Source organism: Spea bombifrons, chromosome 3, assembly GCF_027358695.1.
Source record: "Spea bombifrons isolate aSpeBom1 chromosome 3, aSpeBom1.2.pri, whole genome shotgun sequence".
In the NCBI taxonomy this organism is placed as follows: domain Eukaryota; kingdom Metazoa; phylum Chordata; class Amphibia; order Anura; family Pelobatidae; genus Spea; species Spea bombifrons.
The window spans coordinates 76,216,864-76,236,106 of NC_071089.1; the positions used below are offsets into that span (position 1 = coordinate 76,216,864).

A 19,243-nucleotide genomic window follows, 5' to 3' on the forward strand; every position below is an offset into this window, starting at 1 on the left:
GGCAGCAGGGGTTGGGATGAAGGATTGCATGCATTTTTTCTTTTTCAATTCAAAAATTGTTATTTGTTTTTCAAGTAGTCAATCAGATTTCCATTGCATGAGCTGAGCGTACTTTCCACAACACATTGATCTAGGAGCGCCAGCCAGCTCACCACTCGGACAAAATGTCACCATGAAAAATGCATGGCAGCTAGGAAGTAAAACCAGAAGGTCAGGGGCTTAGATGTACTGTAAAGAAGTGTTACTTTACTGATATACTGGTGCAACCTCCAAGAGGTTAATATAGTAAGGCAACCTAAACCTTCCTGGGACAGGCATAAAGCCTCACCAAAAAGACGAGACCAAGGACTGATTTAGGTCAGAGTCTCTACATCAGGAAAAAGGGGCAGACTCGTTGGGCTGAATTGTGCCTTCAAAATGTAAGAAGCATTAAACTTGTGGTTTATCTTGCTTACCTGGGTATTTTGCTTGACTCGTTATTGCAAACGTGAATGATAATGTCTTACCAGGTCTTCGTCGTCTTTGTTATTGTATTCATTTATTACAAGTAGCTATTTATTAGTGATCTGTTCTATCATTTTGAAATGAACACTTCATAAAGAACTTTTTTTTTTTATATAAAGAAAAGTGACACGTAAACAACAACCCAACATCCATTTTGCACGATTCCACATTAATTCTCTTTTATTTCAACCAAAAAGGAAAAAGTTTGCTTCACAACTTCTTGATTTACTGGATTTTTCATCCACCCCTGGGAAAGAATGCATTCAGCATATGCTTGTTACATTTCATTTTATCTGAGGCACAAATCTGTTAAAATGCTAAAGAAAAAAACAAAACAAAAAGAAAAAGAACTTTGTATCCTTTACTGTCTGATAGGTTATGTGACAGTATTTCCCTCTAGCGCAATCCGCAGTTCTGTGGAACACGGCAATGTCAGCACATGGCATCTATATAAAAGTTCTACATTTCACAGCAAATGTCAGATTTGACAGAAGGCAAAATAACGGCGTATTTTGTAGAATAAAAACAAGATATTCTAAAAAAAGGGAGTTATACATTATAACGGTCTATGTATCATACACACACATATACATTCATATATACAGACACATACATACACGCACACATTATATATATATATATATATATATATATATATATATATATATATACGCACACACACACACACACACACACACACACACACACACACACACACACACACACACACACAATATGCACTGGGGCACCACAGTTCTGAGAAGGCTTTTCAATGAAGTTGGGTGCATAGCATTGTCTAAAACGCCTTGGTGTTTCCCCTTCAGCATACCAAGACATTTTGGACAATCCTATGCTTCCAACTTTGTGGGAACAGTTTGGGGAAGGCCTTTTCTATTCCAGCATGACTGCGCACAAACAAGGTCCATGAAGACATCATAGTTTGAATTCACAAATGCTCTCTTGGATGAACGGGCAAACACTCCAAGGAGAGTAGAAACTGTTATAGCTGGAGAGAGAGAGGCAGAGGGTGAGGGCGAGGGAAAGGGCCGAGGGAAAGGGCGAGGGCATGTTGAAGTCACATAGAAATGTCCTAGTTTTTGAAGGAAAAGCAAATGTTGTCCATTAAAATAAAATCAAATGGATCAAAAATACCGTGTAGACATTGTTAATGCAGTAGATAACTATTGTAGCGGGAAACAGCTGATTTTGAATGGACTGTAACAGTTGTAACAGTTAAAACAGTTAGCAGGAGAGTTGTGTTTCCAACTCACTGAATTCATTAACCATTTTTGGTCAGTTTCTAACACATGTAGGTGGTCCTGAACAATGTGCATTTTAATCAGTAAGGTGACTTTCAAGGAATGTTTTTTTTCCAGTTAAAGAAACACAATATTTTCCATTCGTTGTTCAAGGGGCTACCTGGGACACTGCAATGTCCCAACCTTTCGAGTACGTGGCACAGGTACAATTGCAATAAAGAATTTATATAAGAAACAAAAGTTGCTATTTGATAAGAATTAGGTTACACATTTTGAAATGATCACCTATGACCTGTTCGGATTTAAAACTAGTGGCAAATTCCATTATGTAACATAATAAAAAAGGCAAACAAATGAAGAATCGAAGAAAAAGGACCTATTCAAATATTTGCTGTCATAGTAATAAATTACTCAGACAGAATATATTGTGGAAGAAAGAAAGATGATCTTTGCAGTGAATAGATAGGTTTGTTAAGAAAACATTAAATGGAAATGATTTTCTCTAAAGACTTTCTGTGCTCTGTAGGGTCTGATTTTAAAGTCAAAGCATAAAGAAGTAACTAGGTCGCTCTGACTACAACGGTATAACATTCAGTAATAAGATCCAGCGTGCCGCAATTTTATTCACTTTATCTATAATGCTATGTACAGCAGAAACGCAGACACTATATTACTAACTATATATGATCTAGTACATACACAGAGCTAAAGGTGGAGCTGTCACCATGGAAACCGCGCTCATGCTCACTTAAGAACCATAAATATGGCAGTAGTTTTGCGTCAAAGGGTGTTTCTCAAATCATAGTAATCCCAACGTGCTAAATTACAGTAGTTTCAAAGCTATTTGAATTTGAGGAGTCTCTAAATCACACATGTTCTACAGCTAAGTACTCAATCTCAATTATCCAGAAACAGCCTAAACTTTATTAGATTCTTTCAGCTTTTTTAGATAATCTATTTTATTACCAACTACAAACCTTCAGAAAGTTAATATCTACATCTGTTTAAGGGTTGATGAAATCCTTTTTAGGACAGGGAGATGTGTACATGAAAATATAAAAGAATAAAGCCGTCTTAAAGGGATGTTAAAGGGTCATTCCAGTCAACGTATGCACCTTAATGAATATTTTGCTTGAGGGCTTAGTGGTAAAAATTATTTTTTTACCTTGCAATGCTTATGATTCACCAAAATAAAAGAACCTTAGGCACCTATGGAAAATGAGGACCATCATGAACTAGTAACGGGGGGGGTTAAATCACTTTGGCTCTAGTTAAACTAACTGGTTTACTATCGAAGAAGACTGCATGGATGGACCCCATCAACCTATTGCACTTTATTTCATTTTTTTAAACCATATTCTGATTTGTAAAAATGTTACACTGGGCGCTGATGGGAATTTAACACAAAAAAAAACTGGTCTTTAAAGCCAAAACATATACTACTTCAATATATCTGTTCTGATAGCTACACTTAAACTTGTGTCACCCACAACAAAACTAAGAGGTACGTTGTAACTTTAAACGACTTGTGTTTAAAAACCCATCGCTGCGGTCCTCATGTCCGAGGAGTATTCCTTAGTTTCAGTGGGTGAAATGTGGCCCTATCAGTATATATTTATAGATCCAGAAGAACATACTCTACATCTATGGTGTTTCAAAGAAAAATGAAGTTCTTACAATGTTTATTTTGAACAGAAGGTATTGTATGCTATAGACAAGCAATGCAAAACATTTTATCATGGAGATATTCAATTACCCTACTAAGATCAACTCCGCATACTGACATATTGCCTTTTGCAATTTGATTTAACATTTTAGAGGAAAATAAAGGGAATAAAGTATTAGTTTTACAAAATAAGGGCCAATGTAAATAAAATTGATCTGGAACCATGTGCATAGCATACCTGATTTTTACCATCAGGTATGTTTTCACTGGCAGGTATATTCTTGTTCAGTAAACCGGGAATTGTTCATGGCAAATTTTGTATTAATGTATATGAGTGCAATTTCCTCACAAAAAATAGTTTGCATTCCGTCCTTCAAGGCATCCCGCCCCTCGTTTTTGGGGGGGATTTCTCTATTATCCCCCCACCCGCATTATTTCCTGGAGGAGATCCGCCACCCCCCCAGTCCCTACGCCCATGCCTGGAACGACCAATGGCATTCCTGAAATTAAAACATTTTTCTCATAACCCCTGGCATCCAAACTTTGGATCTTATTAAAAGAAGAAAAAAAAAAGCCCTAAGCATAAGATGACCCTACGGGGGAGATCATTCTGCATTATGCAGCATACACTTTTGTGAAGCGTGTACCTTCGTAGCGGGGTCATGCGAGCGCTGCATAACTCACATGACCAGTGTCTACGTGCGTCCGCATATTGGCCTGCAGTTCAGAGTGTGACAAGCCTTTGAATGCAGATAAGCGCGCGTATATAACGTGACCAGGGTCTATAGTAGGAGTCAAAAGAGCCACAACAGTGACGCAAATCTAAAATGGGAACAAAAGACGACCTTGATTCTAAGAAGAGATTGTTTTTGCAGATTCGTTTCTGGGGGAAATACTAGCGCTCTAATCGAGCAAATACATTATTATTATTTAGGGCATGACAAAACTAGAATTGACAGACTAAGAAACTAAAACATTCAATATAGAGTTCTATGCTTGCAACCTTACACTCTAAAGGGATATGCATTAATGTCATAAAATATTGTTGTGATTTTAACTAATCTATTAAACAGATGAAAAATGTAAAATGTATTATTTGTTTTGCATTGACCCAAAGTGTGGTTAAAACCTGCAGAATAATTTATACCGATGGCTCACCAGCAAAGAGACTTTTTTTTTTTTTATTATCGTCTTCGCAATGCTAACTTTTACAGTATTACTTTGGAGTCTGCAAATGTCTTTTGTCATACTTTCCACAAAAATCAATGGAGTAACATGTCAGGCACTTTGCACTGTTATTGAGCATATACTTCACCTCCTCATCTAGCGAGAACTTCCTCCGTGAGAGTGGGAATGATTGAGCGCTAAAGGCAGTGTCCTTGACAATCCAACACTATAGGATTTATCTCTCTTTGTAAAATGTGTGCAGGTTCTGCAAGAACTGATACTACTGTTTCTGACAATAAAAAAAGACATTTGCAGCTATCTTGATTTAGTCGCAAAGCGCAGCCACATGCTGACCAGGCATTCTTTGCACCGCTGAAATGTGCTCGTCCACCCGAACGTAAGGAAAACAGGTCTGCTTCTTCCAAAATCATTGAAAAATAGAAAGTGAATTAATCATACAGCTATTCGGCTGCTCGCTTCCAAACCTAGTAAATAATCCGTATAAATAATTTATCTCTCACATATGTGAGCCAGGCAGGGCTACACCAACACAGTTTTACGACTCCGAGGCAATGTCGGAAACAATCCATAACACATATTTCCCAACCAATTGTAATGTTAGATTATATTATAATACATATATATATATATATATATATATATATATATATATATATATATATATATATATATATACACACACACATATTTTATGTACACACATACATATACACACATGCACATATATAAACACATTTATGAGCATAACGGGTGATTACTTTGTCACACATCGGCAATGGGTGTTTTTACTAAATAAATGCCATATTATTTATGTTTTGTTCACTTTCATCTATTTCTTTATTTCACATTTTTCAAAAATATACCTAACACACTAAAATCAGATAGGGCAGACAGATGGGTCATGACTCCAGACAAGCCATTCAAGGCTACTGATTTTTTTTTTTCATTTTTATTAAAGACAAGAGGTTAATAGATAATTAAGATTGCTTTAAACTAGCTTATTATTTTACACTGTAGGTCTGATTGGATAACCTGGTTATCAGAATGAGGATGAAGAACACAGGAGGCTTTACAGCATGGGGCTTATGCTGATTAGTTATAGAAAGAAAAAAGAAAAAAAAAAACATTTCAACCTAATCTATATTTTTTTTTTATCATGTTTTTCACTAAATTATCAAAATCTCTTTAACTGTTAAGCACCGGAGAGTCTTGTATAAATTACTGGAGGAGAATCTGCTCTTGCAGACGACATCCATGCAATGAAACCAGATTCATGGTAAAGCAGCCTTTTATCAGCAGCTGGTATAGCAAACCCAGAGAAATGGCGGCCCTATTAAGCATAAAACCCCAAATACTTGTACTACGCTCACCATGGGCGTCATCAGTCGTACGGTAATCTGAATTAGGAACTGACATTTTCTAAATTTCCCATTTTAAGTATCAATTGAATCGGTCTTTACCGTGAAAATACTTCCACTTCAGTAATGATACATATCCTTATTTTAATTAACCTAACGAACTGTTCCGAACACTTATTTGAAGGTCCATTTCATTATCTGAGATTAACATTTTTTCCCCCATTACAAGTTTCCGGCTATTGAGGAGTTGATCTGCACGCGGGGTTTTCAGCCGTCTAGCGCAGCTCATTCACGAGAAATGAAATGGTAATAAGGTCAGTGCTTCTGCTCAAAGCATATTTCGGAGAGTACGCCTACACCGGATCACTGCATGCTCCGGCAAAGTGTGCGCAATTACCCAACGAAAGACAGAAGCCCAATCACCAATGTTAACGTATGGATATATACGCCAATTAAATCTTACAACCCCAATGTCTCCATGCTGGGCTCTGGCGCAGTATAAATAATACTTAGATAACTGAAACGCAATCAGAAAAGGGTATACGTAGACAACGATGATCATTATCACTTTTCCAATTGTTTTGTTTGTGGGGTTTCCCGAAAATATGGAAATTCTTGTTGCGTCATCTATTTTAAGCTGATAAACACATAACAATTGCTTAAGATGAATTCATGGTTTCTTTACACAAATACTAGCTATTACAGGGTTTAAGTGTTACGGTCTTGTTATTAATGGAATAAACAAAGTATTCTTTCATTTAGGTCATGTCTAATGGTTTCTTACAACTTGATTTATAATTGTTATCAGCTAAGACAAAGATATACAAAGATACACATCACATTAAACACGAGAAGCAAATGCCATGTTGCCATAGATACAGCTAGATAACAAAAAGTGTTATAAGGTATATTAATGTCAGGGCACTGCGTGTTATCTCACGGAGAACAAACATATTGCATAAGGTAATTCAGCACCAGTCTCCAGTACACAAAAGAAGGGTGTTGTGTTTAATTTCCAGTTCGTTTTCAGTTTCTCAGGAGATAATGCTTTAAATATTGAAATACAAGAAGTGGAGAATGATTATGGAAGCATATTTTTTTTAAAAGCAATTAGAAGCAGGACAATACATCATTCTTTAGGGGCTTGACACTTATGCCCAATATTTATCCTCCAGTATTAGTTTCTTGTCCAGGATCTAAATCTATTCTGTAGATATCAGATCGGGTCACTGGAAATAATTAAGCGTAATCATTTAAGGTCCTACACACACTTAAAAAAAGACGATGCTTATATCATAAGGGGATTTTTTTTCTTCTGTAGAATCTAGCCCTTTCTTTAATAAAAGGTACTTTGTACTCCAAAAGCTTTTTTGTGTGTGTGTTTTTACAATGTTTATGTTTAGCTCGTACTCCCCATTTTTTTCTTGAGACTGATAGGGCTTTCTTTTGATACCACTTTTATATGTTTAGCTTAAAATTTTGTATATTTCGAACATATCAAAAAATGAAACATTAATTTTTTTGTATGCCTTCAGTATGAGAATTGTCAACTATAGTTAAGTTGATCAAGGTTTGGCGTTTTTTTAATTATTTTTTTTGCACTGGTTATGGGGTAAAAAAATAATTAAAAAAATCACCAAAATGTATTCAGTTGCCCCGAGAGATTACAGAATTACCACAGATAGGTTATTGTATTATTTTTGAAAACTACAGGGCACAGTACATGACTGCACACAGCGAAGTGAAGGGTAGGCACACAGAAAATAAAGTGTTACATGACATAACACTATACAAACACAGTTAAGATTAATAATAATAAAAAAAAAAAAGTATACCAGCCGCTTGCTCTTTGGTGCTCGGCTTTTGTGGACTACAACTAGCATCACCCTCATTAGCCTGATCATTTGTAAAATATGGGCATAGGGTTTTTATTATTATTATTATTTGCAATTTGCAGTTGAGTGGGGTGGATGGCTTTGGCATAATCCCCTGTATGGCACCAAGGGTCAGACAGGTGTGCCAGCCAGCTGATCTAACTAGAGTTAGATATCCTTTTTCTTTTTTTAATTCTACTCTTGACAGCATGGTATCTCTGTAGCTGCAATCATAGACAGCAATCATTTCATTCCTTTACATCTTTCATTTTTTTTTTTGTGGCTGCTGATCAGTCTCTGACCAAGCAACACTCATTCCTCGTGAATGTCGTGTTTAGTAGGGAGGGTGAATGAGAACGGTTCTCAAGGACACTGCACTAGCGCTCTACGCTGTCATGATAGGTTTTTTTATGGCTTATCTTTTCATGGAACGTCATAAAGTTTATAAAATACAATTAAAAAACAGGCAGCTTCATATGAGACATCTGTATGCGTTCTAGTTCTGTTATCCTAGCCCAACAACCTACTGGAAAAACACCCCGGCTCATTAACATATTGCCAGAGGTAAACAATAGAATGGCTCAGTCACAATAACACAGGCTGGAAGCTTATTGAAAATAAATCAGATAAAATCTGGTTCTAACGATGCTAACCTACATTTCTGTAAACTGCATTATATGTTATGTTCAAGGAGAAAATAATTTCCATGGGATAAATATATCTATATTTCTATATATGCCATGGCACATATCTATATATATGTGGCTCATTACAAAACATATGATAATTTTTTTTAATTAGATGAAATGCTTCTCAGTGGGTATATAATAATAATGCGAGAAGTATAAGCAGTACGTGTTACATTTCTCAGATTATCAGCTCCAGAGCCATTAACAGAATGAAATACAAATTGCTTTAATGTGCATTTACATGCTCATTGCAAATTTCTATTCCTGACTAGCACATTTTTTTAATACCTCATAATAAATATATTTAAAATGTTAAAATACCTATATCTTTTAGATTTATAACACCGTCGCTGTAGACCACATGCCATTCACTCTAAATGATAATTCTGAATATAGCAATCTGGAGTCTTCAAAAGAATTGTTCTCATCTCCAAAAGTAAAATGTGCTGATGTTGCAATTATTACAAAATAAATCCCAAATAAATCTAATGAATTATATTACAATAAATATTTTATTTACGTGTTGGAATGATGTACTACACTGAAAAGCCCGAACTTGTTAATTAAAAATTCTATTGCAATAAAAAAAGAGAACAGCTTTTTTTGGTTCTTCTCATAATCAAGTTCAACCAAATGTATAATAGTCAAAGGACAAAGTTGTGTTAATCATGTTTTATACTACCCTGCCAACGTTATTACCTTGCTAACCTTGTGTATGCATGTTATTATAAAAATCATCCATCTATGTTACAATGAATTACTCTGGTTTAACACTGAGGAGATAATACCTGAAATGAATTTCAAGTGACAAGGCCCTCATTAATCACAATCTTTTCGACACTAACATCTGAAAGTGGAAGCAGCCGAAGCATTCAAATAAAAATATGGGTTTTTACCGTAAGCAGACAAAGAAGAGGTTTTTGCATTAGCGCTATTAGACTTAGAATAACCTCTCAATCTATGTCTGACGTATTACAGCTACGGAATTAAAACGGCTAGGTTGCATCTCTTTAGGAATATCAAAAACCGTGCCTGCTTGAGGTTTTTCTTTTTTCCGTTGTGATGAAAAGGATCACACTGCCCTTGAACTGTGATAGGATTCTTGTGTGGATATGTGTATGCATCTCCATTCAAGAAAGAAGCTTTTAAAGCACTGAGCCATTGAAGCACAAAAATGGGAATCAGTCTGCCTTTCCGTTGCAGGTAAGTGCTAATATGCCTTTTAAATACATATTCCTGGATCCGTAGCATTGCATAAAATCCCGGGTCCCCCTGTAAACTGCGTAGATACTTATCCTGTTCTGGATCTAAATGTCTGCTTCTTGGAACATACAAAACATGGAGCTCAGTTGCACCCGCTTATATTAGGTAGCAAACCGGTCAACCCTTTTGTGACCAAGCACGTACTATTACATCCTATAAAACATGGTCTAGATGACCAAGGAAATAATAGTGAGTCGTATGGTTCTTGCATTGGCAGGGACATTTCCTCACTGTACCGATCACACTTCCCCTGTCAGAGAGCACCAAGTACATCAGGTGCATAAAAAGGTTACCAGGGGGTCTATTCAGACCCTCCAGGGATCTCTGATGAGCCCACAAGTAACAGATTTAAGTAAATGTTTGATTATCCCACATGGAAACTGTAAACCCAGTGGTCCATGCGAGCAGTCTCTAATCCGCACTTAACATGAACTGTTATGAAACTAGCTGTCAGTAATTTATTTAAAAAAAACTATAAGCATAGAGAACAAAACCAAATCCTGGAGAGTATGTAACTGCAATGTAGTAGGTCATTTTGTTTCATTAATAAGAATGCCCAAAAATACCTTCGGCCAAGGTAGAATGTTACTGTAGCCACCATCCGCTAACAATACCATGTCTTATACCCCACCTCCTACTCCTGTGGATTCACGCGCTGCTGGTAAAAAAAAAAAAAGAAAAAATCTAAAATTGTTCAGACGTAAAACAAAAACCTCACCATCACATATGTATATTGCAAAGCAACTGAATTATTACACAATTTCTATGGCGACCAGTCATTTCAGTGATTTATGAAATATTAGCTTGACAGCATGTCTGAATTTTATGGTTTTTCAGAAAATTTTGCTCACATCTTTAAGTGGAGAGGTCAAGCACTGACAGACTGGCATCCTTGTCAGCAACAATTAACCTTTGGCTTATCGTTCCGAGCTGGATTCAAGTGGTAACTGTATTTTTCAGAAATAACTGTGTGTTTGCATAGAATACACTGTGTTAAGCTTGTCACCGCATTGGCATGACAAGCGAGCCCAAAAGATAAGTAAAACAGAAATACTTCAATAAGCATCGCTTGCAATTTGCAGAATTCCAACACCTTCCGAACATTCTTCCTTAACAAAAAATATAGATATTTGGTGAGTTCTAATATAGCAAATATAGTAAAAGGACTGCATCGCATAAAATGTAGAATCTCCGTGGGAAGTATTTGGTTCTGCATTCGGTTTCATACAGATAAAGGCTGACAGGTGTCATCGCTTTGCAGCACCTGGCGCCTGCATTACCCAGGACAAATTGTATCAGACCGTCCCAGACAAGGTGAAAGCCCGTTGTCATAAAGCAACTAATGGCCCTCCAAAGTTGACTCTGTAACCAGCTGCGCGAGCCAAACTTCTACACATTACATTTAAATGACAGATTGTGGGAGTTGGGTGGATGCAATGTGACACATCCCAAACAGCTGCCACTATACCGTGTGACACAAATACAAACAAGGTAACAATGACAACACAGAACATTTTCGGGTCTTTAGAATCCAAATGCAATATTCACGCAAGAATATTGTGACATTCCCAGTTAAATCCAATAACAGCTTCTTCTCCTGCGGTCAACGAGTTGCTATTAATGCCAGATGGCTTTAAAATTGCAGTCATTTGGCATCAAGGTCAAATTCTCCTTTTCCTTGCGGTCCCAGTAGGTATCTGCTTTGACATGTAATTCTCCAATGTTTACTGCATAGTTTACTCTGTCAATCAACAGAAAAACTAAGACAGGTGGTAAGAGAGCTCGAAGAAAGTCATTTTCATATGTGTAGGTCTGTCATGTCCCTTAACTGCAAAATATAAATTTAAAGGGACAGTATACTGTCCCAGACATCTCAACTAAAGAAGTATGCATATTAGCATCCTATAAAGTGGTTACTTTAATAGGAATTCTTCAACAATGAAAAAAATAAAAACAAGACAGAAGCTGCAGCCTTGCAGCTGTCCACTTCCTACACGGTACGACAATTCATGCCATCGATTGACTGCTTGATATCTCAATATATGAGATTCTATGGGCAGAATCCCTTCATGCACATGGAATCAAGGCAACACTCAGCTATAATATGCATTAAGCTCCATATAATGGATAGCTTCCCTGTAATAATTACTATATGATGAACATACCCAAGATGAAGCCAGTTTAGATGATTATTATTTTATTGTCTGGCGCACAAATGTCAAGTAAGGCTGTTCACACTTTAATACATACATCAAACTTTTAAAGCTTGAGACTATCAACTACTATCCCTCTGGCCTTCTGGAGGTATACATTATTCCCCATCCTACAGAAACATTTAGATTCCATCCCATGATTTTAGAAGGCCGGCCTTATAATAACAGACAATGCTATCGATCCTGCCACCAGATTACCATCATCGAGCTATAGTTACAGTTATGCATACCGATGCCAAGTTCATTTTTCATAAAGACACACAATTAGGGCTGCTCAGCTGATCCCTTGATCAGCTGACTTTCCAAACTGAGAACTGAAGTTGAAGTGTCAAGGATTTTTTTGCCCTGGAATATGCATAACTGTGCCATATTAAATATATATTTAATCTAATAATAATCTATTAATAAAAAACTGGAAATCCATTGTTTGAAAATGACTGCATGCTTTTTTGAAAATGCCAAATATATCAAAAGTAAAGCGGGAGGAATCTTCCTTCAAACACCATATATATACCTGGAGCACTTTCACAGCTTCGATGGTTGGTCACTAAGCTCCATTAACCTGCAAATGGAGCCAGCGCAGGACATGATCACAGGGCAAACGATACACTGTCACTTTCTACTAAAACAAAATTAGAGCAGCTACGAGTCTGACGTACACGTTTTAATGCCTGTCTTCACAACAGCTTTCTTAGAAATTGCTCTGACAGGTTGATTATAAATGTTCCTCCTTTGCTCGTTTTATGTAACGGTCTCTGATTCTCAATCATTCTCCATGACCCACGTTTAGCAGATCATACTACGATTTATCATCCGAACCTAGTTCCTGGAAGAAAAAAAAGTCAGCGAAAAAAGGAGAAAAACCACAAGACAACATTCCATTTTGGTTTGTGGACTTTTAACCTTCCAGGAACTGCCAGCGGTTGTGAGTTAATGGTTTGTGCGACCAGACAGTCGCCTTCCTAACTGTTTCATCCACCTGTTATACCAAGTCATTGAACTCCAAGTGTCCTTTTCCTTCAAACCAATAAATAGTAGCAGCTGAGAAGCTAGTAGCAGAGCAGAGAGAAGGAGAATGAGTTAACACGTCAGTAGATTTGGATGCATTATTACAGTAAATAACGGATGCCGAGGAGTAAAGTCATCATGCCATTACCACTAAATAATACAAAAGCCTCAGGATCAAAATTAAGTTACCCTGCTGATGACATGCCCCTGGTGGAAATATAATGAAGAAATTATGTAAGAGAAATAAAAAATAACAAGCATAGTAAATAGATTTCTAGAAGCTAGAATACAAACACATTACTGCCTGGCAGGGGAAAAAATACACAAGGAAATGGAATACTCGTAAAATGTATTTAAAATTAGCATTATCACCTAATTCCATTGCCGTATATGACAGGTTTGTCTTGTGTGCTATATGCTGCTGCCCAAGTTCGCGATGAAGGTTTCCGTGCCATCTGCTTAAAAGTCTGGTTCTCTAAACAGATCAGAGTCATTCGCTTACTGTAAAGGCCAGAAGCGACCCATCACTGCTTTCAGCTTAAACATAGGAAAGTTCTAGATGTGAAACGACCACTTTTAGGAAGCTACATTCTTTGTGTAGCCGCCAAAAGAGCATTGAATGAACTTATACTTTATCTCATGACTATTTTTTTTTTTTGTAAGTTACCTGCGGTTTCACTGGCGCAATATATTGAGCGAAGGCCATCTTAGCAACGTGTGCCCGCTGGTCAGACCCGAAACACTGCTGAGATCACACACCGCTTGGGCTGTGAAGTTCTGCCCGTGTTTTACATGCTCAATTTGCCCGACAGCAATGACAAATAGAACAAAAATCTCCTTGTCAAGACTGTCCTTTCTAACCAGAAAAAGGGACAGTTTGCAAATATGCAAGATATTATATAACATCGGCACAGGTTCAGACAACTGCTCAACGACCCAACCTTTGAATGAATAAAATAAGGCACTCTATTAATACGTTAAGACAGAAGTAGACAGTAACTAACTAAAATGCCACTTTCTTCAACCCCTAGGGGATGTGCCGTTTCCAAGGAAATAGTAAAACTAAAAAGACGCATATGTTGCTCTTTAATGTCGGCTAGCGATATAATGTCAAAGTCATGCGACGGGCACTGCAGGGTATGTGGGCTCTTGCCTTTGTTCTAAGTTACAGTCCCTGTTTTCCGTGTGCAGAACACGCGGGGGGTTTGATGCATGCATATGCAGCTGCAGAACACTCGGCTCATTTAATCAACCTCCTCTCCTGCACATATTCCCCGGGCACTTCCCGATTCTTTTTTTTTTTTTTTTTTTAAATTAGATTTCGAGCGGGTGATGTATCCTTCTTTGTGGCGACTGAATTCATTTTTGCTCTATAAGAGCAGAACTGTCAAAGAAGTGAATTTACAAGTACAAAAAAGCTATTTCAGTTTTCGGCGGTCTCCTAGCAACAAGATTCTGCTGAGGTTTTTTTTTCCTCTGCGCTGGTGGGTAATATGGATGAAATCTGCTGTGTTTAAGTGCGGCCAAGTGTCAAGAGGACGGCATCGGAGCCGAGAAGATGCAGTAACTCGCAAACCCCAAACACTTCGCAGAGAATTCGACTCGCAGAATTAGAAATGGCAAATGCATTATTAAATAACACACTTCAGGAGAAAAGCTCAGGGCAAGGATTAACGCCAATGATTTTTGGTCAACGGATTATTCCTTGTCCATTTATCTTTTCCCTTTTGTATACTGCTTGTGTGATCCTGATTTACATCCTCATCGAGTTGAAACAGAGGTAAAGAAATTAGAGGCAAAAGCAACAACTCTTATAGAAAGGCCTTTGAATGAATGTACTATTGGTAGTGTGGTTACCTGCCAAGGACAAATATCTAAACCTACATGATTAGCATAACAAAATGTCTTTTTCTAATAAAAAAATACATGGCAAATGAAATCAATTATTCTGACATTATATTCAAATTAAATATAAAACCTCTATCTAAAAAGTTACTTGACCAAAGCCTCAAAAAAAAAAAAAAAAACATAAGAACATAAAAAAAAACATTAAAATCTCATGAAACACACAAAATAAATAAGCATTTCTTTTTACACTTATTTATATATTTTTTTCCATTCTCCTGTCTGATTTTAGTGAATCCAGAACCCATACAGTTCAACATGGTACTTGTGCTATATTTGCTAATACATTCTATCAATTTTCTTCATTCATAATTTCTCCAGTAATGATCAATTTATGCCAGCAACACATGAAAAGGGCACTAAGGGTGTCCAAGCGGCCTTATTTCCATTAACACTTGAGCACTTGGCTAATGTTCTGCTTAGGTGGAACATTCTAATTAATGATCACACCACTTTAGAAAATAAAGTTTATTATACTAATGTTGTTTAATGGTATACAAAGTTCAGGAGGTCTCTTGAAGAACGCATATTTGCTGACTTCCAGTTTATATATACATACACAAAACACCTGTAGGTGATTGCAAAAATAAAGGGCAAAATTAACATTTAAATCTGCCTCATTATGTAAAATACTAGGTGGAAAAGTATCAACCCTACACATAGGTTCTTCTAGAACGCGGAAAGAATGGATAAAGTGAAAGCTATCAACACCTGCTACATATGGTGTCAGACAGATTACCATTGCTTGGGGTGTAACAGTAAGAGCAGACTACGACAAGTAAAAAAATAGTTTTCCCACCAAGAATAATATGTTAAAGCGACAATTTAATGTCCCATACAGCCGCATGGATAAAGAATGGGAGCAATTTGTGGAGCTCTCACATAAGCCAATGCTGGCTCGGGCCGGCGGCGTGCGTGCTGTGTGTACATTACTAAGCAGAAGAAGCGTTTGGACACCAAGGAGCTGTGGGTGAGGAAAGAGGAAAGGCAGAGATTCTTTAGAATCTCTCCACGCGTTTGCAAGAGAGAACAGACCTTAAGGGTGTATACACCGATCAGCCGTAACATTATGACCACCTGCCTAATATTGTGTAGATCCCCTTTTTGCTGTCAAAACTGCCCTGAACCATTGAGGCATGGACTCCACTAGACCTCTGAAGGTGTGCTGTGGTATCTGGCACCAAGATGTTAGCAGCAGATCCTTTAAGTTGCGAGGTGGGGCCTCCATGGATACATTGGTGCCATGTGTTCTCCGGGTAAGCAACACACACGCATCTGGCCATCCAATCTTAAATCTTCGATCTAACAGTGCGCTTTTTTGCATATGAGAGCTGAGTTGGTATACTCACCCCCAGACAGCTCCAGTAACTGCCTCAGCGAGGGTTCCGGTTGAGGTCTAGGGTTTTAGTAAGATCAAGACATTCTCCTTCAGAACCAGTAAGTCTTACGTTTGTTAACGTCAAGTTGTATACGGTCATTTTGCACGTCATTAACCCCTTAAGGACAATGGGCGGTCCCTAAACAATGCATTTTGAGCCCGTACATGTACAGGCTTTGTCATTAAGGGGTTAATTTTCATGCTTGCTGTTCTAACATGTAAAGTAAATACATAAAGTTTGTCACTATCAAAAAAACAATCTGCTGTGCAATACACACAGAAATTTCGATCTCCTAATCATACTTGCGATAATGGAGATGTGATTTCTTTCAAATAAAGTCTTAAATAAATAAGTGGAAGAGTAGTGGTTTAAACTCCTTGACTTCACAATTCACTAGGCTTGGCTGGCCCAATATAATGTATAGTTAAATCCGTTTGTTTTTTTAAGCACTGTTCACATTTCCTATGCTACTAAACTAACTTTTCGAATATCACTGCACTTGGTAGACAATAGAAATGTCTCTGTTAACCTTCTTACATCAATGAGGAAACAACTATACTCAGTTTTCAGTAGATGGAGACACCAAAGTAACCCATGATGTCAATACCTATTAACTCATGGGACCACTTTAAAGAAGCACCTCTCCTATATTTACCTATTAACTAAACAGCAGATATTGTGTTGGTTACATTCCCAAAATGACTACAGCTTCTGTAAAATGCATATAGAGAACAGCTAGCCCACATAGTGTAAAAAGCCATAATCAATTATCATAATCGTAATAAATCATTCAGCTACTGCTTATATTTAAAGCCTATGTTTTACCTTACAGTGCATTCCATCCTCTCTTGTAAGCACAAACCTCACGTTGTATGTCAGTTCTTACAGAACAATTGAGACAACGTATGCAGCAGTTCCCCATAGTTATTGATTGTTCTAGACTACTATAAAATCTTGACTTGCACTCCATTAATATAACTGCCACACTATACATTGTTACAAGATCCGATGGAAACCAAGAAATTGGATTACTTGAGATCAACAACATTCCAGCTTTAAAAACGACTACTTTTATACGATAACCATTTCTTATATTTCACTAACCGCATATCCTGTAGTTTAGAAAACATGTTCTTCTATGTGTTAAGTATAACAAAACCCTTTACAACAGAAGCAGCAACTTTTAAAAATTAAGCTCTTACAGTTAATCCTTGCGGTTTGGAAAGAACAGATTCCTATCGAAACCACTTCTGTATAAGAAACTGGAAAATGTTTGTGTAAAGGCCTCCTGGAGCATCGCAAATCAGAAAAGAACCGGTAGCATTCACATTAGGTTTTAGACTTTTCAAGATAACGCACAAAAATAAATAAGGGATTTTTTTTTTACTTACTGCCAAAGCCTTGGACAGCTTTGCTCGGAAGTCATTCAGAATGATGATAACGATATCTTTGTGTGGAATGTATGCAAAACCCTGCGAAAGGAACACCTTCCTCGGCCGTACCAAATCAAGAGCAGCTTGAAACGGGACCTTTACGGGACAAGACATGTTATGTGTACTTACACACACACAGCAAGCACAAAATGCATACACTATGCAATATAAAACAATAATAACAAAATATTCGTGAAGAACAGTATATCAGCCGTAAAATGGTTGCATATGCATGAAAATAAAATCTTCAAAAATACAGTTTGTGTCAATGCTCTATTTTTCAAGCAAGGACACTTTCCTTATTGCTTCTACCAGAAAATATGACTCCTATAACCCAGAGCATCCGCTAACCCAGTAATGGAGCTGACTGGCCGTAGAGATGTCTTGAATCTTGAAAATTCCACGAAGGAGCCCACGAGAGGTTAAAGGGACCACATACTATAGCTACCATATGCATTAAAGGGTATATAATGGATGGAGTCTCGTTTTAAATACAATGAATATGACTAAATAAGAATCTATCACATACATACTGACAGTGCCACCTCTAAACTCCAGTACTTATCTGAAAAAGGCTCTGCTGGTAAAAAAAATTATGTAACTAGCCAAAATAAAGCAAGCTACCTTGTAAAATTCATTTTCTTCCAATTTTGTTAGACTCAACCCATAACTTGAATTCAACAGATCTTCTTTATGCATATTCTTCTCATCTTCGCTGATCTGCAATCAGAATAACGAGACAAAGACTTAAGTATAGTTTGCTCAGCTCTTAACATCAAGGTAAACTGTTAGTATTACAGATTATCGGAAATACTATTTGTTAACGCATATATACAACATGTCAACTGTTCTTTTCTTTATCAAGTGAGAGCCTAAAATTGCTTTTTATGCGACAGCTGGGAGAAAAATTGAAAGAAATATTCCATGGAAATGAGTGCAGAAAACAAGTGGAAGAAAGCACTACTCTGTGCTCCTAATTAGGGAAAACGAGGAATTAAACACTGAACATGATACTAAATACCTCAGACAAGAAGTAATTGTAAAAGAACATTTTTAAACATATTTAAAACTGGATTCAGACATTAGTTGATCAAAAGAACCTTAAAGCTCCACAACACGGGTTTCACCGAGTTTACTTCGGCTTCATCAAGGAAATGGAGCTTTTCCCTTGTGTGCATAATGTGTGAACATATGTTCTTTGGGTTATATTTTATTATACTTTTATATGAGGTGTGACATGCATGAAAAGTCGGGCAACAATCAACTGAGGACACTGTGCCATTTCTGTCACATTTACACCGGCCCTTAGCTTTGTATGCCCTCTCCTGCTCCACCAAAACATTTTCCTTCCACCGCTTTCTCGCCTATCTCCCCACCAGCTTCCCTTCAGCCGACCGCTATATTTTATCTACATCTTTATCAACATCTTCATACTCATTCTGCCATCTTTACCCCTCTGTCGTGAGCCCAGTCATTTCTGCCATGGTAATTACTTGAGAAATCC

At 37.2% G+C, this 19,243-nt stretch overlaps 1 protein-coding gene across 2 annotated transcripts in view; it reads right to left on the reverse strand.

Moving 5' to 3' along the window:
• PRIM2 (DNA primase subunit 2) overlaps window positions 1–19,243 on the reverse strand; it is a 67,587-nt gene that overhangs the window by 33,018 nt on the left and 15,326 nt on the right. For both annotated transcript variants that reach the window (XM_053458855.1, XM_053458856.1), the window contains exons 6-7: window positions 18,364–18,459; window positions 17,698–17,835 (exon numbers count right to left, since the gene is read on the reverse strand). In XM_053458855.1, coding sequence (XP_053314830.1) covers window positions 17,698–17,835; window positions 18,364–18,459 — 234 coding nt within the window. The remainder of the gene's footprint in view (window positions 1–17,697; window positions 17,836–18,363; window positions 18,460–19,243) is intronic.